General features: G+C 41.5%; 2 protein-coding genes across 3 annotated transcripts in view; one reads left to right on the forward strand and one right to left on the reverse strand.

The window, feature by feature from the left end:
- The window catches only part of LOC124133308 (transcription intermediary factor 1-beta-like), a 32321-nt gene extending 19469 nt beyond the window's left edge, over positions 1 to 12852 (reverse strand). Inside the window, exons 1-3 of one of the 2 annotated variants that reach the window (XM_048402310.1) lie at positions 12787 to 12852; positions 411 to 1462; positions 59 to 117 (exon numbers count right to left, since the gene is read on the reverse strand). In XM_048402310.1, coding sequence (XP_048258267.1) covers positions 59 to 117; positions 411 to 1461 — 1110 coding nt within the window. In that variant the 5' untranslated portion in view covers position 1462; positions 12787 to 12852. Of the gene's footprint in view, positions 1 to 58; positions 118 to 410; positions 2206 to 12786 lie in introns of those variants that run through there. The other variant, XM_048402309.1, reaches the window with a different exon arrangement.
- LOC125383616 lies at positions 6630 to 22134 on the forward strand. Its single transcript, XM_048402208.1, has 3 exons — positions 6630 to 7431; positions 7576 to 7799; positions 21838 to 22134. The coding sequence occupies exons 1-3, from the start codon at positions 6630 to 6632 to the stop codon at positions 22132 to 22134; spliced, it is 1323 nt and encodes a 440-aa protein (XP_048258165.1).
- The last annotated feature ends 3627 nt before the right edge of the window (positions 22135 to 25761 follow it).

Consider the following 25761-nt stretch of genomic DNA (forward strand, 5'->3'; position numbering starts at 1 on the left):
CGTACATCAGAAAAAAACGACTCGTATGTACACACGTTTGCTGAATGAGAATACTTACATCTTTGTATTTGTTGTCCAGGTCAGTTAGATGGCTATCGTCTGTCTGTGTCCCTTGATCTGTACAATAAACACACGCAACTGTTACAAATCGATGAGTTATTTGACTTTTCCCTGAGGTGTTGTTGATAATGTATAGATGGCTTATAAGCAACCCATCTTTAACTGAACATCAACATAAATTCGATAACACAGTATTCAGTAGTAATCAAAAAAATAAAGTTTAATGTCATCGTGTTCTACCAACTTTTAAATGCCAAGTTTTCAAATACCCACTCCTTGTTTGTTTTATACAAAGCTTCAATCAATCTTCATATACAAAATGAACTATCGCCAGAGTAAGAAGCAAGTACCTGCAAGTGTATGTGCCTGAGCTGCTGATCCATCTTCATTGACAGACCCAAAGTCAGAAATGTAGGATTTCAATTTCTCCAGGCCCCCTGTGTTGAAACTGGCTGCGGGTGCACTGTGTGTCTCAGGTGGAACTGATCTGAGATGCGTCTTCGCTGTATCTTGTATCGAACTCTCCAGTGTGAGAAAGTCAGAGTTTGAAGCATATCTGAGCGCTGTCCTGATGTAGTCTGAAGTCCACTTGCATCTTTTACTCTCGCCTTCAGAGGTAGCTTGTATAGTGTGCAGCTTTGACAGTTCCTGTTTCGTCTGATTCTCCAGATCTATGACCAGCTCCTTCTCTCTTTGATCAAGTTGTGTCCTCAGAGAAAGGAAAGTGTGGTGGATGGCCTCCTTAAGAGCACTACTTGTATTCTTTGTGTCATTTACGACTTTGCTGACGCTCTTCAAATATGCTTGTTGACAAGTATGATGGGCGGTCACATTCTTCCCATGTTGTTCTATCCGTCCTTTTGCAGCATCAGCAGCCAGATCTAAATCCTCAACGTCGTGCTCGGAATGCTCGCCAAGCCTGCATTTGGCACAAATTGAAATGTTGCAGTTTTTATCAAAATATTCAAGAGGATAACGATTGTGAAGTTTGCATACTTGTTCTACAAACATGTCCCCCGTATCCCGAAAGGTTTCAACAACATGTCTTCTGGTAGCTTTAAAACCATTGTGCAAGTTCTGGCAGTATTCGCAGAGGAACTCTTCACACTCCTGACACCAACACACAGCCTGATTGCCATCATTTTCATGTGTACAGAGGATCTCTGTGGGGCGATGTTTGACGGTCAGGTGGAATATTTCCTTCTGTCTGACTGCGTCCTTCTGGAGACTTGTGTCTGTGAGGTTGACCTCCCTCTGACATGTAGAGCATGATATCACACCGACAGCTGCAGATGTCACACACTTCTCACACACGGCGTGTAGACAGGGCAGTAAGTAGGGGACTGGACCTTTCAGTGTAAACTCCTGATGACAGACAGAACACTTCGGGAAGGTGTCCATTCTGGAACAGAGAAGAGCATTGTCTCTATTACAACGAGAACATTGTATTTAAAATTGTAATAATGCGAACAGTTAATCAATAATGGCACATTGATTTCACGAAAATAAATGGACTAAACCTAAGCATTTACACTTGATCCATGATGTATTTGAATTAAAACAGGCAATCACATTACAACTGATTATTGAATATTTAAATATAAAGATTCCTTGAGACACATGTTGTGATATTGTAGTATTGAATAATGATGCTGGTTGTTAGAACGTTTTCCTAGACTGCCTTTCTTATTCTGGAGACACTGAATGTCAACAGGGCATTGTGCCTAATGCATGCCTACTGATGCGGTGAATGCTCTAGCAAACACTAAGTAATCGGAGCCGTCATTTGTATGCATATTTCATAATCAACTAGTGTATTGACGTCGAAATGCCGCCAATCAGACTGCATTAGACTTATGAATTGGCTGTATCGCTCATGAGGACGGTTATAAACACAGTGACCGTGTGATACACGGAATTAGAAATTAATCTATTTTGTATCTGTTTTTGTTCTTTTGTCTCAGTAAAACTGAAAAAAAAGTTCTTAAAAAAAAGAGGTCATATCTCTGAACATTGAATTAGAGGAGGTGACAATGCCAATTTTGTAATAGCCATAGCCATGTACATTAGAAAGTTATACTGATTCAATAGTTCAAAGGGAAACTATCTTTTCTTGTACTACCTACCAGCATACACTATATACTCCACCCGTATCTTCCTCTTCTTGTACTACCTATCAGCATACACTGTATACTCCACCCGTACCTTCCTCTTCTTGTACTACCTACCAGCATACACTATATACTCCACCCGTACCTTCCTCTTCTTGTACTACCAACCAGCATACAGTATATACTCCACAAGAAACTCCCTCTTCTTGTACTACTTACCAGCATACACTATATACTCCACCCGTATCTTCCTCTTCTTGTACTACCTACCAGCATACACTATATACTCCACCCGTATCTTCCTCTTCTTGTACTACCTACCAGCAAACACTGTATACTCCAGCCGTACCTTCCTCTTCTTGTACTACCTACCAGCATACACTATATACTCCACCCGTACCTTCCTCGTTCTGTACTACCTACCAGCATACACTATTATTTCCACCCGTACCTTCCTCTTCTTGTACTACTTACCAGCAAACACTATATACTCCACCCGTACCTCCCTCTTCTTGTACTACCAACCAGCATACACTATATACTCCACCCGTACCTTCCTCTTCTTGTACTACCTACTAGCATTAACTATATACTACACCCGTTCCTTCCTCTTCTTGTACTACCTACAAGCATACACTATATAAACCACCCGTACCTTCCTCTTCTTGTACTACTTACCAGCATACACTATATACTCCACCCGTATCTTCCTCTTCTTGTACTACCTACCAGCATACACTGTATACTCCACCCGTACCTTCCTCTTCTTGTACTACCCACCAGCATACACTATATACTCCACCCGTACCTTCCTCTTCTTGTACTACCAACTAGCATACACTTTATACTCCACAAGTACCTCCCTCTTCTTGTACTACCAACCAGCATACACTATATACTTCACCTGTACCTTCCTCTTCTTGTACTACCTACCAGCATACACTATTCACTCCACCAGTATCTTCCTCTTCTTTTACTACCTACCAGCATACACTATATACTCCACCCGTACCTTCCTCGTTCTGTACTACCTACCAGCATACACTATATACTCCACCCGTACCTTCCTCGTTCTGTACTACCTACCAGCAAACACTATATACTCCACCCGTACCTCCCTCTTCTTGTACTACCTACCAGCATACACTATATACTCCACCCGTTTCCTTCCTCTTCTTGTACTACCTACTAGCATAAACTATATACTCCACCCGTTCCTTCCTCTTCTTGTACTACCTACCAGCAAACACTAAATACCTCACCCGTACTTTCATCATCTTGTACTACCTACCAGCATACACTATATACTCCACTCGTACCTTCCTCTTCTTGTACTGCCTACCAGCATACACTATATACTCCACCCGTATCTTCCTCTTCTTGTACTACCTACCAGCATACACTACATACTCCACCCGTACCTTCCTCTTCTTGTACTACCTACCAGCATACACTAAATACCTCACCCGTACTTTCATCTTCTTGTACTACCTACCAGCATACACTATATACTCCACTCGTACCTTCCTCTTCTTGTACTGCCTACCAGCATACACTATATACTCCACCCGTACCTTCCTCTTCTTGTACTACCTACCAGCATACACTATATACTCCACCCGTATCTTCCTCTTCTTGTACTACCTACCAGCATACACTGTATACTCCACCCGTACCTTCCTCTTCTTGTACTACCTACCAGCATACACTATATACTCCAACCGTACCTTCCTCTTCTTGTACTACCAACCAGCATACACTATATACTCCACAAGTACCTCCCTCTTCTTGTACTACCAACCAGCATACACTATATACTCCACCCGTATCTTCCTCTTCTGTTACTACCTACTAGCATACACTATATACTCCACCCGTACCTTCCTCTTCTTGTACTACCTACTAGCATACACTGCATACTCCACCCGTACCTTCCTCTTCTTGTACTACCTACCAGCATACACTATATACTCCACAAGAAACTTCCTCTTCTTGTACTACCAACCAGCATACACTATATACTCCACCCGTATCTTCCTCTTCTTGTACTACCTACCAGCATACACTATATACTCCACCCGTATCTTCCTCTTCTTGTACTACCTACCAGCATACACTATATACTCCACCCGTACCTTCCTCGTTCTGTTCTACCTACCAGCATACACTATATACTCCAACCGTACCTTCCTCTTCTTGTACTACCTACCAGCAAACACTATATACTCCACCCGTACCTCCCTCTTCTTGTACTACCAACCAGCATACACTATATACTCCACCCGTACCTTCCTCTTCTTGTACTACCTACTAGCATTAACTATATACTACACCCGTACCTTCCTCTTCTTTTACTAACAACCAGCATACACTATATACTCCACCTGTACCTTCCTCTTCTTGTACTACCCACCAGCATACACTATATACTCCACCCGTACCTTCCTCTTCTTGTACTACCTACCAGCATACACTATTCACACCACCAGTATCTTCCTCTTCTTTTACTACCTACCAGCATACACTATATACTCCACCCGTACCTTCCTCGTTCTGTACTACCTACCAGCATACACTATATACTCCACCCGTACCTTCCTCGTTCTGTACTACCTACCAGCAAACACTATATGCTCCACCCGTACCTCCCTCTTCTTGTACTACCAACCAGCATACACTATATACTCCACCCGTTTCCTTCCTCTTCTTGTACTACCTACTAGCATAAACTATATACTACACCCGTTCCTTCCTCTTCTTGTACTACCTACTAGCATACACTATATACTCCACCCGTTCCTTCCTCTTCTTGTACTACCTGCCAGGAAACACTAAATACCTCACCCGTACTTTCATCTTCTTGTACTACCTACCAGCAAACACTATATACTCCACTCGTACCTTCCTCTTCTTGTACTGCCTACCAGCATACACTATATACTCCACCCGTATCTTCCTCTTCTTGTACTACCTACCAGCATACACTATATACTCCACCCGTACCTTCCTCTTCTTGTACTACCTACCAGCATACACTAAATACCTCACCCGTACCTTCATCTTCTTGTACCACCTACCAGCATACACTATATACTCCACTCGTACCTTCCTCTTCTTGTACTGCCTACCAGCATACACTATATACTCCAGCCGTATCTTCCTCTTCTTGTACTACCTACCAGCATACACTATATACTCCACCCGTACCTTCCTCTTCTTGTACTACCTACAAGCATACACTATATACTCCACCCGTACCTTCCTCTTGTAGTACCTATGAGTAAACACTATATACTCCACCCGTACCTTCCTCTTCTTATACTACCTACCAGCAAACACTATATACTCCACCCGTACCTTCCTCTTCTTGTACTACCTACCAGCAAACACTATATACTCCACCCGTACCTTCCTCTTCTTGTACTACCTACCAGCATACACTATATACTCCACCCGTACCTTCCTCTTCTTGTACTACCTACTAGCATTAACTATATACTCCACCCGTACCTTCTTCTTCTTGTACTACCTACCAGCATACACTATATACTCCACCCGTACCTTCCTCTTCTTGTACTACTTACCAGCATACACTATATACTCCACCCGTACCTTCCTCTTCTTGTACTACCTACCAGCATACACTATATACTCCGACTGTACCTTCCTCTTCTTGTACTACCCACCAGCATACACTTTATACTGCACCCGTACCTTCCTCTTCTTGTACTACCTACAAGCATACACTATATACTCCACCCATACCTTCCTCTTCTTGTACTACCTACCAGCAAACACTATATACTCCACCCGTACCTTCTTCTTCTTGTACTGTCCCCGTGGGGACCCGGGGAAGATAAACAAGAATGTGTCCTCAGTCCCCCAATGCTGGTCGTAAAAGGCGACCTAATTGGGCAGCCTGTTTGCCGTGGGCTGCGACCCTGTGTCGGCAGAGGAAGGGATTCTTGTGGTTGAGGGCGACGGAGCCGGCAAATAGTGCTCCTTAGTCCAACACACCACTTCGACCCTAACTTTGCCTAGACGGGCGGTAGAATGGGCCCGATTCTATCAATCGGCTGGTCACGTCATGCCCTGTGCATAAAATATTTCATGCACACTTTTGATGTTAAAAAAAATTAATTTAACCTTAATGTATATCATATCTAACAATCTATAAAACTTGCTTAGAGCCCTATGCCCAGAAGGCGGAGGCTCATGGGCCAATCTGGTGATGCTGACCTCCGAATTCTGTACTTCTCCAATTGATTGTCATGGGCCGAACCAGCCTGACCTTTAATTTGGTAGAATTCTATAGCTCTTCGTGTCAAATTTGCTGGAGTATACCACCCCTTTATCCCCAGTCTTTGCAGCTTGGAAATCCGCTGCAGTATAAGACTGTCCTTGTAGACATTCCATGGTGGGTGGGGAAAAGGGGTGCCGAATCATTTTCCTTTCGACATGGCTTCCCAACACCCTGGTTCAAAACGTAGATACATAGAATCTGACAATTCACCTGACGAAAATACCACCAACCGATCTGACTATTGGCCACGTTTTTTGATTATCGAAGCTTGTGACAAAGAACCAATAAAACTAAATCCGTTTGCAATCTCCAAAGGTATCGCTGGTGCCTGCGGAAAGGTTACAAATGTCACCAAGCTTCGATCCGGTTCTCTCCTTGTGGAATGTGCACAGAGACAGCAATCCATCAATCTTCTCGGTTTGAAAGAGTTTGTAAATATCAAGGTTGCTGTCTCTGAACACAGGACACTGAACTCATGCAAGGGAATTGTCCGTGACAGGGCTCGCTGCCTGTCCGGCATGACCGAGGATGAAATAGTCAAAGAACTTGTCCAACAGTCTGTCACAGCTGTTAAACGATTCACGGTCAAAAAGGATGGTTTGGTTGTAGATACCAACACCTATCTCTTCACTTTCGCCCGTTCGAAGATTCCACAATCGATCAAAGCCGGTTATTGTAACATTGGAGTGGAGGTGTATATCCCCAATCCACTCCGGTGCTACACCTGCCAAGCGTTTGGACATGGATCCAAGTCCTGCCGTGCCTCTGCTGTCTGTTACCGCTGCGGTGACAAGCATGAGGCCACTGACTGCAGGAAGGATGTGAAGTGTTCGAACTGTGGTGGGAGCCATATGGCATCTTCCAAATCCTGCCCTGTCTGGCAACATGAATTACAGATCATGAAAATCAAGACTGAGCAAAACCTCTCCTACTATGAAGCTAAGAAGAGGATTGCAGGTTCTACTGCAACCACTTCTTCTATCTCTTACTCTGCTGCTGTCTCTCGTCCTCCTGTCACCACTGCCTCTATCGACTGCCAGACTGATCTGACATGGGTCAAGTCTGTGCAGCCACTTCCTACTGCTTCACTCGTTAAACCAGCTGTGACACCTACGTCTGTGACTCCTAAGCAAAAGACTGTAAAAAATGTTGAGTCTCAGACTCCTAAAGCAACATCAGAACCAGAACCAGTTAAACTGTCAAACAGGGAAAAGAAATTATTGAAAAAGAAGCAGCTGAGAGAACAGCTGCAAACACCAAAGGCCACCTCTCCTTTAGAGGTCCCAGTAGAGGTCCATAACTCCTTTGGTCCCCTTGACATGGAGGTAACTCCATCTCCTCATGATACCAATAGGAGTACCACAAAGTCTTCCTCACGTTCGCGTGACATTTCTCCCGTGGAAGCACCACCATGAATCCACAAAATATAATACAATGGAATTGCAGAGGTCTTAAGAAGAATTTTAATGAAATACAACTTTTAATTCAAGATTTTAAACCGACAGCTTTTTGTCTCCAAGAAACATATCTAAAAAACACAGATCTATTTGATATCCGTCAGTACAGTTCTTACCACTCGTTTTCGCCTCCTGGTGATAAAGCTACTGGAGGTGCCTCTATCCTGGTGAAGCAGGGCACTATCCATAGCCCTGTTCCACTCAATACTACGCTACAAGCCGTTGCTGTCCGTGTTACTTTAAACATAGTGTTTACATTATGTTCATTGTATCTTCCACCTTCCTCAACTATCCGTCAATCAGATCTTCAGACTTTGTACGATCAGCTCCCGAAGCCCTGTATCATCATGGGCGATTTAAACGGTCATAATCCCCTATGGGGGAGTACTGACATAAATAAAAAGGGAAAAGTCCTTGAAGATTTTATCTCAAACAATGATTTATGTATCTTCAATGATGGTAATACCACATATCTTCATCCCGCCACTGGCACATACTCTGCCCTTGACCTTTCACTGACAGATTCAAATATTTTAAATGAATTCGAATGGTCTGTCCATGATGACCTTTGTGGAAGTGACCATTTTCCAACAATACTTAAAACTATAAATCCGTCTGACGAACCACCTTCAACAAGGTGGAACTTTACAAAGGCCGATTGGTCTTTATTCCAAACACTTTGTTCTGAAAAACTAAAACCTGAAAGTTTCAGGAATGTTCCTGATCCTATACAACTTTTTTCAGATAAATTAAATGATATTGGAGACGAAAGCATTCCTAAGTCCTCTGCAAACCCCCATATACGTAAACCATGGTTCGATAACACTTGTAAACAAGCTAGGAAAAATAGGAAGAAAGCTGAAAAATATTTCCGACGACATCCTACTGTCCACAATTTGAATAACGTTAAAATCACGGGCGCTAAAGCGAGACGTACCTTTAAACAGAATAAACGTCAATCATGGAGGAACTATGTTTCAAAAATTAATTCCCGCACACCTATGTCCAAGGTGTGGAACATGATTCAAAAGATTAAGGGAAAAGGGTCAAAATCTGGAGTTCACCATCTCAAAGATGGTAATACACTTTTAACAACTAAATCTGAAATAGGCAACAAACTTGGTGACACTTTGGCAAATCATTCCTCATCATCAAACTATAATCCTCAATTCCAGAGGTTTCAAAAACAGCAGGAAAAGAAAACAGTAAATTTTAACTCTGATAATGGTGAGGACTATAACGAAACATTTTCACTCAATGAATTATATACTGCCCTAGGACAATCTCATGACACTGCAGCAGGAGCAGACAACATCCACTATCAGCTCCTGAAACACTTGCCCGATTCATGTTTGGAAACTTTACTTAATATATTTGATGAAATATGGACAACCGGAAATTTCCCTCCTTCGTGGCACAATGCTATTATTATTCCTATTCCAAAGCCTGGACGGGATCACACAGATCCATCCAACTACCGTCCAATATCATTAACTAGCTGTGTTTGCAAAACGATGGAGCGAATGGTCAACAATCGATTAGTCTGGTACCTGGAGACCAATAACCTCCTGAGTGACATCCAGTGTGGTTTCCGAAAAAACAGAAGTACCATTGACCATTTGGTGCGTTTAGAAGCGTTTATTAAAAATTCCATTGTCAACAAACAACATACTGTATCAATCTTTTTCGATCTAGAGAAAGCATTTGATACAACGTGGAAACATGGTGTTTTAAAAGATTTGCATGAATTTGGATTGAGGGGCAGATTACCTCAGTTCATATCTAATTTTTTAAACAACAGACAATTTCAAGTACGAGTGGGCTCTACCCTGTCTGATCAATTTGATCAAGACCAGGGCGTCCCTCAAGGCAGCATACTGTCAGTCACCCTTTTCAGCATCAAAATTAATAGTCTCACTAAAGTATTAAACAATAGCGTTGATGGTTCACTTTTTGTGGATGATTTCAATATTTCTTGTCGTGGTAAGAATATGAATACAATAGAAAGACAGCTACAGCTCTGTCTTAACAAAATTCAAAAATGGGCCAACGAAAACGGCTTCAAATTTTCTAAATCCAAAACAAACTGTATTCACTTTTGTCGTAAATACAAACCTCACAAGGATCCAGATTTATTTTTAGATGGTACTCCTATCAAGGTAGTAGAGGAGGCCAAATTCCTGGGCCTCATATTTGACCGTCATATCACATTCTTACCACACATTAAATATCTCAAGGCAAAGTGCCTGAAGGCTCTCGACTTGTTAAAAGTCGTTTCAAATTCCGAGTGGGGAGGGGATCAGACCACCCTCCTTCACTTGTACAGATCGTTAATACGCTCCAAACTGGACTATGGTTCCATTGTCTATGGTGGAGCCTGCAAAAGCAATTTAGAAAAATTGGACACTGTACACCATCAAGGCCTAAGACTCTGTCTTGGAGCTTTTAGGACCTCTCCTGTGGACAGTTTGTATGTGGAGGCCGACGAACCTTCACTCGAACTGCGCCGCATTAAACTTTCACTGCAATATATCACTAAATTGCACTCAAATAAATCTAATCCAGCATACAATTGTGTGTTCCACCCTCAATATGAAAACCTGTTTCAAAATCTCTCAAACCTGGTTCCACCACTTGGAATCAGAATTCAAACACACATCACTAGAGCTAAATTGGATTTAAATATTATTTCACCTCACCGTCTTCTGTCTTCTCCTCCCTGGCAGATGGTGAAGCCAGAAGTAGACCTCACTCTAACCAATCTAAAAAAGTCGGATACCAATCCTTTGGTATATCAACAATCATATAACCAATTACGCTCCAAATATAATTCTCACAGGTCCGTTTTTACAGACGGGTCCAAGGATGGTGGCAAAGTTGCAAGTGCCACCGTCATTGGATCCAGAACTGTCTCCTCAAGAATACCAGATACTAGTTCAATTTTTACTGCTGAGGCCAAAGCTATCTTTACAGCTTTGACCTATATCAAACATCAAAACCAATCCAAAAATTTCATCATTTTCTCCGATTCATTATCATGCCTTCAGGCACTTAAAAGTATCTCCTCAAATCATCCTATAATCCTTGACATTTTAGAACTCTATAATGATCTTTCTACTGGCCAATGTGACATCGTCTTTTGCTGGTTACCAAGTCATGTAGGCATAACAGGTAACTCAAAAGCCGATACTGCAGCTAAAGCAGCTCTTGAAAAACCGTTGTCTCAACTCTTTATCCCGTACAGTGATTTCAAACCAACCATCAAATCTTATACTCGGGATCTCATGCAAAAGAGGTGGGACACCCAAGTAGGAAGCAATAAACTACACGAATTGAAACCAACAATCGGTCATAACTACTTGGGTTGTCAGTCAAGACATGACGAGATCGTTTTACGACGGTGTCGTATTGGCCACAGTCGGTTTACACACGAATATCTGCTGAAGACAGATGAGGACGAACCTCCTAAGTGTATCCCTTGCGATGAAAGGTTCACCGTCAAGCATATATTGCTTGACTGTGTGGACTTTGCAATCACAAGGGATTCACATTATCAAAGTGTAAATCTAAAAGATCTCTTTTCCCGTGTCAACGGGCATCTCATCATAAATTACTTGAAAGAAATTGGTCTGTATAATAAATTTTAAATATGTATGTGAATAATTAAATGCTTGTTTTTAAATTTGGTGTGATGCTATTAGCAACTGACATTATTAAAGGCTCTGTCCATTAATTGTCATCAATTGTTTTTAAATATGACATTGCATAAATAACTAAATTGTGTATATATTAGCTTGGTCTCGTCGCTATATGGCTGAAATAATGCCGATGCGACGTTAAATTTTGACTCACTCACTCACTCTTCTTGTACTGCCTACCAGCATACACTATATACTCCACCCGTATCTTCCTCTTCTTGTACCACCTACCAGCATACACTATATACTCCACCCGTACCTTCCTCTTCTTGTACTACCTACCAGGAAACACTAAATACCTCACCCGTACTTTCATCTTCTTTTACTACCTACCAGCATACACTATATACTCCACTCGTACCTTCCTCTTCTTGTACTGCCTACCAGCATACACTATATACTCCAACCGTATCTTCCTCTTCTTGTACTACCTACCAGCATACACTATATACTCCACCCGTACCTTCCTCTTCTTATACTACCTACCAGCATACACTAAATACCTCACCCGTACCTTCATCTTCTTGTACTACCTACCAGCATACACTATATACTCCACCCGTACCTTCCTCTTCTTGTACTACCTACCAGTATACACTTTATACTCCACCCGTATCTTCCTCTTGTACTACCTATCAGTAAACACTATTTACGCTGTCTGTATATCCCACACCTTGTGCTATCTACCAGCGTACACAACTCATTGCACCCGACACCCCTGCACCTTGATCTCCTTGACTCCGACACAGTTAAATCTCTATAAATAACCCGTCCTACATGCAGGTTGCCTACCTGAACGATTATGTTCAAACAATGCAGTCGACGACAGTGTTCAATACAAGGCTTACAGCAGTCAAATCACAACAAGCAGGTTACTTGTAAAGAAGCGGAATCTCTCTCACAACTTTAGGTAGAGTTGTTCGTGTTTTGTAAGTGTTTTAGCGTATGCATCGTGCATAATATACTTCGAGGAATGGCGCCTGAATTGGGAGTGAAAATGACAGATTTACTTGATTGCTCCGATTCCTCGAATGTGTAAACTTAAATCAAGGCCAAAAGGAATATATAATTTACTATAACGCTGATTTACACTGACAATATATCTTTATCAAGACACTTTTACTCATATATGTCGCGACAATACAGGACACACCTACCTGTGAGTTTATCTTCCTTGTTATACAGGTCACTTCCGGGTCAGACGGCTATGCGCGAGCGTCCTCGAATTGTGAAAGAATATGTCACATGACACATAAACATGAAAAACGTACAAACTTTATTATTTGATATAACTAGTAGTCCATTCAAGTTACATTGAGACCTGTATTTAACAGTAGTACTGTTGTGCCGTGGCTGGTCAATGTAATGTGGGAAGGAAGCCCAGCACTAGGACTGCGTTTCTAAATTACAAAGCAGCTTAATGCGTTATTTCGATAAATAAATTTAAAACTGTCAAATAAATTATTCTCCTAAATATATACAAGTGACACAGAAAAGTATAACTTCAAAAGTTTTGCACATTTGCAATAACCTCCAACTTCATTTGTTGATATTGTATGAGCTCAAAATTAACATACTTGTTTACACTGGCAGGGGGACGGGTGGCCCTGTCGTCTAAGGCGCCGCGATTTGCTGTGCAGAGTTGCGCCCCTTGGGCACGCCAGAAACCTATGATTGTGGGTTCGAATCCAGGTTCGCCCCGATTATGTTTATAGGTTTGTCAGCACCATACCCGTGCTCATGGGTTTCACCGAAGTGGTAAACGTCTGAGACCTGCATCACTTCAGGCTTTGCTCCCACATCAAGCTGACACGCCGTGATATAACTGGAATACTGTAAAAAACGGCGTTAAACCCAACTCACTCACTCACACTGTTTACACTGGCTGTTCAATCAACTTGGTTGTTCAGTCATTTTGTTAACTGACATATCTGGGTACAGGTGTTTGTGCATGGGTATATATCACTGTGCTGAGATACTCAGAAGAAATATTTGTTTGACGCATGTCTCGAGGGGTGGGTAAAGTGGTTTAAGCGTTTGCTCTTCACGAATGAGGTACGGGTTCGATTCTCTACTTATATACAACTGGTCAGGCCCATTTCTGGTGTCTTGATAAGGTTGGACTATTGGTAAGATTGATCACCCAACCAACTCTCACTAACCTACTCACACACATGCCCACACACACCAACCAAACCACACTCCTGTGTGTTCTACACATTCTCTATCTATACATGGGTGAAAAGTAAATATTGGTCATTAGCACTTTTTCAACAGTGTGTGTTCGTTGACGTGAAGGGTTGTGTGAGAATAGCCACGGTAACAGCTGCACTCACAGAGTTATTCCCCTTTGACCGCTCGTCTTATATTCGTTGTGGCATGTGCGTTGTGGCATGTGGTTTCAACATGACACGGGCGGTATTTCAAAGCAACTGTTACAGAATTTTCATACGAAGAATAAAGCCATTTATCACCAAAACGTGTTTTCACAGGAGATGACTATTCTCTATGACCCTGAAGGTGGTTGCTACTGCACATTTTTAGACACCGGTTACTGTTAAAAGCTAAAAAAGGTTATATATTGTTGAAAAATAGAATCTCATTGAGTGGTTTTCAATATCAAATGTTGCAACGCGCTGCAGTAAAAGTTTAATATTTAATTTTAAATATTACGTTATTTTACAAATAGACTGAAACATCTGTCCATTCATTTATTACGATATCGATTTCCAGACATTTTGATGTTTAATTTCATCATACAGTGACTACCAAATGATAGGATTAAAAGAGATCGAATACTAGCATAGTTAGTCTATTGTGATGTTTTAAGCTTTTTTTAACCTCTTAATAATTGTCAGTCAATCTGTTAAATAAATGGACAGATGTTGTTGAAAATTTAGACATTTTATGAACTCCCTGAGAAAACCACATTTTACACACTGACTGACATATACGCCTACAAACTAAAAGGAGAGGTGTCTGTCGCGCATCGAAAAGCTTCCAAGCGAAATCGGAGAGGAATGTGAAGGATTCTGTTAATGCTAAAACAAAATGCAAAAATTGAAATTACAACCGACCAACGTTATATGTTTAAGAAAGAACATTTGCTCAACCCCCATGTGTAGTGCAATAAAGTATAGTTTTACCCTTAACTCTAGTTAAAGCACGAGGTCGCTTATAAAATAACTATTTTGACCCCTTGTTATCGTGTTGTCCAGCAAATCGTTCCACAACAAACAAATCACCCGATCTCAAGAGCAGCACTTGTGGGAACGTACTCATCTATCTGACAATATGGCAACTAATTATTCTGTATAATTTATTTAAATTATTCAAAATATTCCCTTCCTATTGCAGGTGTCAATGGTGAGAGACAATTATATTACAAATATTATGTGAAACAATAATAGTTGAGAATAGAAACCTGGAAATAAAACTGTTGAACCAGACATGTTTCTTATATATATATAATAAATACACACTTCAAATAGAGGGGCGGTGGGATAGCCTAGTGGTTAAAGCATTCGCTCGTTACAAATAGGAAATGTTGGACGTCGTTGTTGTCGTTGTACAAAGACATTGAAAACTGTTCACTGTCATGTCACATAAGGCCACAAGTTTGAACTCAGTATATCATGTGACCGCCCCGGGCAGCAATCACGGCTCTGCATCTCCTCGGCACAGACTGTATAAGTGTACAAATTCTGTCCTGCGTAATTCTGCGCCATTCTGCTTAGACCGCGTTGGCCAGTTGTGGGAGTGTCTACGTGTCATCCCAGAGGTGTTCGATTGGCTTGAGATCTGGAGATCTCGACGGACAGGACAAACCGTTGATGTTGGTATTATGAAGGTAGTCTACCGTGACGAGCTGTGCGCGGTGAGGCGTTGTCCTGTTGAAACAGCTCCCTCTGGCGGTCAATGATGGGAAGAAGGTGAGGTTGAAGAATTTGAATCATGAAGCTATTTGCTGTCAAATTTCCCATAACCACAACCAAGTCAGGTTTCGTAGTGTAGGATATGGCCCCCCTCATCGTGACACTACTGCCACCGAAATTGTCGAATTCACGTACACAATGTGGGGCAAAACGCTCATTTCGACGACGATAAACACGTTGTCTTACATCAAGAAATCTTGATCCATCGCTAAACCACACCACAGTTTCTCAAATGTAAGGTGTAAGGTATGACACCAACGCAAGCGTCGCTGCCGATGGATCTGTTGCAAAACAGGGACGATAACTGGTCTTCTGGGTGGGATTTTAGCCTCGCGAAGATGGTTCCTGACAGTCTGGTCCGATATCCCCCTCAAGACTGCGATTCCCCTCTTTGGATACGTCCTGTGGCGATGTTCCGATCGGCAGGCTGAGTCTCGGCATTTTCGAACTTGAAAAATGTTGACACTTGAATGACAAATTATTGGTTTATGCTTGCCTTATAGCCACTACCACGAGTTGTACCACGAGTTACGAATGCCATAAGTTGCACGTGCATTTTGCTTTACTGTTGTCCTCCATGACATTTGTTAAAAAGTGTGAAAAAAATGCCGTTTAAAAAATTGCAAATCGACAATGGCTGCGTTTTGACGCACCTTTTGTCGAATATCAGGCCACCAACATTTTCCGAAAGCATATATCAAATTTATAGACGGGATTTTTTTGTGTAGTCAGGTTCAATAAACGACATACTACCTATGCGTTTCTTTTTTTTTGAAGAGTGTATGTAGTACCGACCCGGCATATGAGCAGGTCATTCACATATTTTGTTTGTTGTTTTGCCAGCAATATTCTAGCAGTATCACAGCGGTCGGTTGATATTCGAGCATGGGCCATCCACATGAGAGGAGGATATTATGAGCAACGATGGCAGGCAATCAACTACGTCACCAAACCTGACAGTCAGAGCGAACTTAGTCGCTCTAACGACATGCAATAGAGTTTTGGCAAACTACACGATCCACACGGGTGATTTACATATTTGAATGACGCACTGGCTTGTCTATTCCATCCTCTCTGCTGTTCCGTCAGCAGAAATATTAATACCAATCAGTCTTTATTTTACTAACGTTTGAAATATGACATATAAATGGGTAGATGTGTTTTGTGATTAAACATGTTAAATGCTTAATAAGTGTTTGATATTGGATAGCTTTCGTTGCTTGAGTTGACCCGTGAAGATCCGGGGTAGAATAGGTCTTCAGCAACCCATTCTTACCGTAAAAGGCGACTATGCTTGTCGTAAAAGGCGACTAACGGGATCAGGTGGTCAGGCGCGCTGACTTGGTTGATGCATGTCATCGATCCCAATTGCGTGGATCGATGCTCATGATATTAATCACTGGATTGTCTGGTCCAGATTCGATTATTTACAGACCGACGTCATAAAGCTGGAATATTGCTGAGTGCGGCGTTAAACAACCAATCAACCAACCAATGTTGCTTGAGTTTCAGACTTTGCATGTGACATCACCCTGGTAATTATTGCCCTCAGTGTTCTACACCAAGTTCCAGAAAGTGCTACCAGAATTTGCTAAAATAGATGTAAAAATGTATTTACGTTTACTTATTTTTGGAAATGAATATTATAGCAGATGACGTCAATAAAAAAATCGGATCTTTTACTGCGCAACGGTACCTCTAGATGTCTGCGTGAAGATCTCACTGCACCGAATCTTCCTCATTAATTAATGAGCGTCGAGGCTTCTAAAGTCTTGGTACGAGTGTGCGACGTATTCAGGCAAGCATATTTGTTGTCTCCAACTAAAATTTATATTGTTGCAGATATAGTTTTCGTCATGTCGGTGTGCTATAAATGAGTGTTCTGTGAGGGTTGTCGTTTACTAAGACCATTCCGACCATAATAAAGCAGAATCGCTGTGTAAAGCTGCGTTTGGATTCCATGGAGGTGAGCAGTTTCGTATCGGAGTAACATTATCTGCTTTAAATGAACTTACGGGTTACGTACAGGAGGAATACACTTTAAATTTACAACAACAAAAATCAATAACATACGATGACGTTTCATTATTGTCAGGCCAAGGAATGGCACGGCAGTTATTATGGAAACAAAAAAACATCAAATAATGGTACTGACTGTTTGGCCATGACAAAAACTTTGACAGTTTTTGGCAATATTCCTGCAAGATGTTTGGGCGTGACAAACGAAGCTTTTAAGTACAAGGTTACCTCACGAAAGGCGTGAAGCTCAAGCCCTCGGTTTCAGTGATTTTGAATTTAAGCCACTTTGAACAGTATTTCAGCGTGCAAGCTGATGTGTTAGGAATATCAGAGGCGGTGCAGACGTTTACAATAATAGTAAAACTAGTAGCATTCGGGCTAGCGCAAGGGACAGTTCTTCACGGGGCTTAACCGAATGGGTCATCCGTCCTTTGGAGCATGTCTAGAGTGTCTGGGGTGTGAATGTTGCCTGCAGTCTGTAACGTCAGTTACTCAACATATTCACATTCTGTGTCCTACAGTGTTGGCTTACTTGACTTACACTCAGTGGTGTACACAACCTGGTGACTTTATCTTCACGTTATATACACCTGTTACACTTTGACCGTATACTATTCATCACAAAATTTAATTTCATTCGTTTTGTTGTTTGACGTGAAATTGTATATTTTTTGGCGAATTTAATCCTCTGTCGTTCTCGGTTGCATCGCTTCATATGGGCGATAGGCTGAATTACAACAAACATGTTTTAGGAGCTAACTGAATCATAACAGTTTGAATAATATAATAGGTAAGTTTTATCATACTTATACGGCGATATTTAGTATATACCAAACAGAAGAAGGTCTAGTCGTTTATACATGAAAACAATGCAGTAAAATTAGTCCTTCCAAGAAAATTCAATATGCTGTAGGATTCAGTACCCATGAACAACTGTCTGTTTATGTAACTCGGTCGAGGTACGACTGAGTGGATAAATGTCATGTTACGGAGTATAACGCACATATCTCTCCAAACAGTTAATAACAAATTCTAATCGTAGATTCACGCTGAGAGCGTAATACCACATATTAAGTGAATACTAGCAACCTTTGAGCGATGAGGATTCAATAAAGGGCAGATAAACCGTCATTCCGAGTAGGTTACTCTAAAAATACACATGGTCTATTTTTTCTGAGAAAATGGAGCAATATCTATATGAGATGTGTTGATAATCACTCAATCTATTTCTGAAAGAAGTGACATCAAACAGTCTGTGACGTCTTTGATATATGATCGTCTTTAACCATTCTCGACGATGCGGTGATATGTCTCGTTGGTATGGGCAGCTTCGCTAACAATGTCACCAACGACGTGAATTAGCTAATCAGAATGAATAACAAAACAATGCTCAAGATAATATACTGTCAATAATTGCACCAATACCTTTGCCCCTAAGGGCAATACCAGGATACATCAGCGTAGCACGGAGTTATAGTTTGGCTAGGCTAACGAGTGAATGCATAGTCCATTCAAAAACCTCGTAACGAAATCGCCAGCCGGTTCGTAAACGACTTTGATCGACTTCAGGATTTGAAAGCATGTGAAAAGTCGACTGGGCGTCGTCAGATATTAATCAAATATTTTCAATTATTTTTAATGAAGGTCCTTAGTTGATTTGATGCACTTCGCGAGGTAAGACCCTTTTTATTACAATACAGATGAGATCGTCGTGACTGGGCGCAGCGATTTTCTTTTAAAAATGGACTTCTATAGCCAGTTAATTAAAACTCCCTTGACTCGCGAAGATGGTCATTGCTGATAACTTGAGCAACAGTCCATGCCATTGACGTACAATGTCACGTAGTGCAACCACGTGGGCCCAGTTGACATTGGGTACTCTCCAGAAAGACGCCTTATCTTACGGCTATGTTAAAATATGGGGCTTGAGGTCATATCAGCGCGAAGATTGCTTGGAAACGTGACCGCCTCCGTGGTCTAGTGGTAGAGCGTCCGCCCGGAGAGCGGAAGGTCCAGGGTTCGATTCCGGGCCGCGTCATACAAAAAGACGTTAAAAGATGGTACTTGTTGTTACCCTGTCTGGCGCTCGGCATTAAGGGGCTAAAACAAGGACTGGTCGGCTCGGAGTCAGTATACTGTGTCTGAGTGGGGTATTCATGTTAAACTGCGGCATGGTATCTCAGTGAGCTAGCACTATAAATCGGCATCAGTCCGGACTAGTACAAGCAGCCACACACATACACGTGCATGCACGTCGCTATATAAGTGCAATAATGTTGGACGCGACGTTAAACCCAATTTCACCTCACCTGCTTGGAAACGTTGCTACGTTCTGTCCAGGAGTCCCAGTGGTGTGGTTGTGATACGAACTTACTGTAGTGACACACACAGATAACGCATAATCAACGCAACATCGGACAAGCCTCGAAACACGCCGAACGACATTGTTGTGTTATATTTCCTAATGCCTAAATACAGAACAACTTTATTTGATTGGTGTAGCCATCGTGACTAATATTACAAAATAATCGACATTGCTTTTTCAAAGTGTGTGTGGTATTATGAACTTTCACTGTTTTGCTTAAACCAAGGCAAGTGATGCCAAGTTATGCAGCTAATAGGTGTCGTCCCAGACTATAACGTTTAGTCTATGAAATCTGACATTACACAATACCCCTCTCGACTTTAAAAACAAAAATAAAAATTAAAAATTTCCCTATGCTGTGGAATAGAGCTGGATTGACATTACCTGTTTGCACCCAAATACGTAGATTACCTTCGGAACCGTTCAGATCATTACCAATATCGTAGTTCAGTTATGCAATACAACTAAAGAACTTATCATCAATTGTTTAAGATTATGACATAACATAATAATGCAAATCAGATAAAGCTCGGCGCTTTACCAGGACCGGTTGATATTTTCAATATTGAAATACTCTCCATTATTATCACTGAACTGAATCTAATTTCAACTGTTCATAGGTAGAACCACATTGCATCTGATTATGTACGTGATATATGTCTACATTTATATGTGCATACCAAAAGGTACGCTATGTTGTTTAACTGCTTGCACAAAGATAGATGTTTGTCTCTGATGGTATTACGAATATGTGACCCGACGCAACACTGTGGTATGACAAACGCCACAAAACCTCGCATGAAATGTGCTTCAAATGAATGTAAGCCACACATTTCAATCATCTAATAATCTAATAAGCTACTAAAAGCAGAGTCTATCGGACGAGTCCAACAACATGTATGTCATTAGCGTGTGTTTAAGAAATATGTTAAACAGCGATGATACCAGGTTTAAAGGTCAGCTTATTCTGCCACGACTGTTGCACCTGTCACAAACACCTGCACAGACACGTCAATTGTTCACCTGAAAGTGCACGGGTACATGTTGTACAGGATAACAAAAGGATAACTATATGAACAGGGCTATGCATTGTGAAGGTCATACGTCGACTCTTATCGCCTGCATTAGGTCATGTTAACATGCTTGTTCTCGGTCGGCGCGCCGTGAAGCCAAACACTTTGTACCATTTCTTCGTTGTGAGGTTTTGTGAAAGGGGCAACATCTTGCAGAACCTTTCTGTATTAGCTGACAACAGTTGTTGAGAATTTTTTATCGGTCAGTTATATGTTTCTTTAACTTCGTAGTGAGATCAAGTTCTACATAATTAATCTGTAATATTATAGTTTCACGACTGGTATTAATTAATACATTGCGATTTGTTTGTCTTTCCAAGCCAAACTCTTGTGTTGCTTGCTGAAGATTTTTTTCCACTTTTATCAACAAGTGTTGATATTTTTTACATGTATATCAAAAGACACGAGGGTGAGATTTTATTTATCATCTAACATCATTCTTCCAACTTATTCAGATTGTAGACAGTACTAAGCAGTTTCCACTTGCACAAAGCGATTTGAGCGGTACGATGATCGTAACTCCCATTCTTTAACATTGGCGTACAATAGTCGTAGCGCTAAGATCACTTTGTGCAAGCGGGCCCACTAGCAAAGCCATGACTGATGTCAGTGATGCCTTCACAATGGTATGCAAAGCATTGTGATGCAATTTCGACCAAGTGATATCTCCTGTGGGAGCCAGTTTTTGATGATAAACGATGTTAAGTACAGTTATCATTGGTTTAGTCATAATTTTAGCATGGTTAAGTGATTCTTAGCTTCCTGACGTACTTCGGCTATAATATTGTAATCGTTATTCACTTATCTTGTTTCAAGACACCATCACCAGCCATTAAGATGTCACATTCCAAAGATGAACAGAAGCAGGATGGAAGAGGACAGATGGAATCAGTTCATGATGACGACAAAAGTAATTTCAAGATAAAGTCAGGAGAAGACTCATCGGATGGAGATTATAAACACATTCTACTGTCTTTAGCGACAAAACGGGATGATTCAGGAGATGTTGAGGATAGGCTGTTGGTGGATGGAGGTGAGCAGAGGAAGGTAGTGCACGGCCTGAAGAAGATGACGGTCTTCCCATCAACCATGGTTGGGCGTGGATGGTGTTAGCAGGTGACAAATGGACACAGGCAAAGAAAAGGCTGTTCGTGAAAGAAACAGACCTGATTCGGCGATTAGTTTTGGATCACAAGAACATGATTTTTCCGAATATCATCTGAGAATGTACACAAGCAACCCTGATTTGACATCAATGTCATTGGTGGATATACGAGAGGTTCATTCACAAAAGTATGCTGATGAACAAGAAACACGGCTACACAAAAGTGCGTGCATGCATGTTAAACAAGCTTTTGCAGCATTTGACTTTTCCTTGTTCAAACAACCAATGTTTCGTCTGATTGCCGCATTTTCTCATTTTGGTATGGTGTTAACATTAGCAGAAGCATACCTTCCTGTCCTAGCAAATGAAAAAGGTGTTCCACCAACAGAGGCAGCCTTTTTGTTGACTATTGCAGGTGTGCTTGATTTTTGCGGTAGACTTGCAGTCGGGTTCGTCGCTGATCTCAAATACATCAAAATCAATCATTTGATGGTTATTGGAATAGTAATATCTGGAACAGTGGCTCAATTCGTCTCTTTTTACATCACGTACCCACTTTTAATCGTATTCTCCGTGCTTGCCGGGCTCTTTGGCAATTTTTATAATTGCCTGATTCCTATTGCCATTGTTGAGTTTATGGGACTGAAACACATGGCAAAAGTTCTTGGATTTATAGCTGTGTTTCATGGGCTTGCAATGGGGCTGACACATCCAATCATGGGTAAGTCTTCCCATCAGTTTGCATGTTATTAAATTCATAAGGTGTAAAACAATATTAATCATACTGCGTTTCTGTTTTTATAACTCTTTAATTAATAAATTCAAAGCTTAATAGTTTCATATAAAATAGACATAAAACGTTTAGACATGCTACAAATATATAACGTAATGTAAAACCCCAAAATTTTGACGGTGCGAACCTTTCAAATGAAAGAATTCGCGGTCTATCGAGTTATTGGGATGTTTGGGCAGAGTAAAATGCTGAACAGTTAACGAATTAGGGTGAGTAAGTATGGTTTCCTGCCGCTGTTATCAATATCCCAGCTGTATTGTACCCATGTGGGCAACGAACCCGGACAATCGATGTGAAGAGAAAACGCTGTAACCGCTATGTTACCCCAGCGGCCTCATAACTTTGATGTTCCGTATATATTGAAACATTTGATACTTCCTGTTATGATGCAAAACCGTTAAGTACTCGATTTTAAAACAAATGCTTGGTTTTGCTTCTTCACAGATACTGATACTGAAATTTTAATAACACTATAAGAAAATATAACATATGTAGTCATTAAATTTGAAATATTTCATATTTTGCATAAAATTCTTATTGTTTTAAACATTACTTACCGTAACACATTTCTTGCAGGGGCAATCCGTGACCTGACTGGCTCGTACAACTTGTGCTTTAACTATATTGGAATATGCAACTATATCTGTGCCACATTGCTTCTGTGCATACCACTAGTCACAAAGAAGACACCAACGACACCAGAAGCAAAGGAATTGGAAGAAGGCCAACCACTGAAACATGACTGAGATTGCACATTTAGAGTGCCATGTGTAGATGCATAGATGCCTTTTTATATGTAGCAGGGCGTGGAGTCATCCAAAAGATGACATCCTTACCTTGTCAGCTTGCTAATCGGGTTAACCTCTTTGGTCATGTGGACAAGGCGTCCGACCTCTAATCAGAAGGTCTGTGGTTCGAATCCCATCAGGGGACTCGCAAATTTTATGGCCGCTACATATATATACTGTCTTATATCCACTACATATTCGTTTGGAGATCCCCAGGCCGGCTCGCTCCCCTGATCTCTCACCAACCGAGCACATGTGGGATGAGATGGATCGGCGCCTTCGACGTCAACCACGTGTTCCACAGACACTCCAGGAAATTCGAAACATGCTCCAGCAGACCCACAGGACTTCGTGCGACGCCTGGTCCATCCCATGAGACGAAGATGTGTTGCTTGCATCAAAACCAGAGGTAGACACACACGCTAATGATCTGTAAATTGACATTTTGCCATGTTCATGTTTTTTAATGAAATCACGCATTTTCTGAAGTCAGTATGGCAAATTAAACCATTTGAACACTTACAGAAGTCTTTTATCTGTTGGAAACCGAAATTATTTCAGATTTGGTAAAAAACATAACTTTGCATTAAATCTTATTCAATGTTGCAGGAACCTTTAATATAATTTGGTGCATGTGTACATACAGTGCCCCCGATTACCATGACCTATGGGACACGATAGATAGATAGATAGATAGATAGATAGATAGATAGATAGATAGATAGATAGATAGATATGGTTTCAATTTAAGTGTTTCTTTTATAATATATATATATATATATATATATATATATACTAGCCACATAAAGAAACTGTGCACGGAGAAATATATTCTGGATTGAAATACAACACAGCAAGAACAAAATGATGCAGACGCTGTAGCAGCTGAATGATCGGACCATAAGAAAATGTCAATGGGACCTGAACAACATATGTTACGATGACGTCAGAAGATCAAAATGGAGTAGGGGGTCAAACGACTAAGTCACAAAGTCAATAACGGGTATGACAACCCTGTGCGTGAATCACAGCAGTGCATCGGCGACGCATGGAGTCCACCAAATGAGCATGGAAGGCCTGGGGAATGGCCTGCCATATCCTCCTCAAATCCTGTGCCAAGTCACGGACGTTATCTGGAGGATGTGGAAGACGACGCAGACGGCGCTCCATTTCATCCCGAACATGCTCTATTGGGGAGAGATCTGGAGAATTTGCAGGCCATGGCAGTAACATGACATTGTTATGGTGAAGGAAATCCATTGCGACCCTAGCCGTGTGAGGACGAGCGTTGTCCTGTTGAAATGTCAATCCCGGGCCATGACGTTGCAGGAAAGGAATGACCACAGGCCTCAGAATCTGATCTCTGTAGCCAACACCAGTGAGATTGCACTGAACAACCACCAAAGGGGTCTGGTGCCGTGCTGTTATCCCACCCCAAATCATCACAGAGCCACCTCCACAACGATTCCTCTCCACAATACAGTTACGTGCATAACGTTCTCCCAAACGCCGGTAGACACGTTGGCGCCCGTCACTGTGGGAAATGTTGAACCTCGATTCATCTGTAAAGACAACATTTCTCCACCATATTCGAGGTTGGCGAACATGATTTCGACACCATCTTAGACGGTTGACTCGATGACGGTGTGTCAGGATGGGACGTATGGCAGGGCGTCGTGGTCGAATCCCGTACTGACATAAACGATTCCTGACAGTGTGGGGATGGATACGGCGCAGTCCAGGAATTGTCTGGGCCGTCGTTACTGCCGTTTGGAACCTGTGTCAGAGATGTGTAACTCCAATCCATCTGTCCTGTCTTGGCGTCGTTACTCGGGGACGTCCTGAACGTGGGTGGTCGGCAACGTCATTTGTGTTCTGATAACGCCTCACCAATGCCGCTATTGTGTTACGATGGCATTGGAAATATGTTGCCACCTATTGTTGCCTCATTCCCGCTCGGATCATTCCAATGGCTTCATAATGCTGTGCAGCTGTCAATCTTGGCATGATTTGCTTGTGATATGCTTGTGTCTGCGCCTGAGAAGTTTTGAATC

The sequence above is a fragment of the Haliotis rufescens genome, unplaced genomic scaffold (genome assembly GCF_023055435.1).
Source record: "Haliotis rufescens isolate VD_foot unplaced genomic scaffold, xgHalRufe1.0.p SCAF_25, whole genome shotgun sequence".
NCBI lineage: Eukaryota > Metazoa > Mollusca > Gastropoda > Lepetellida > Haliotidae > Haliotis > Haliotis rufescens.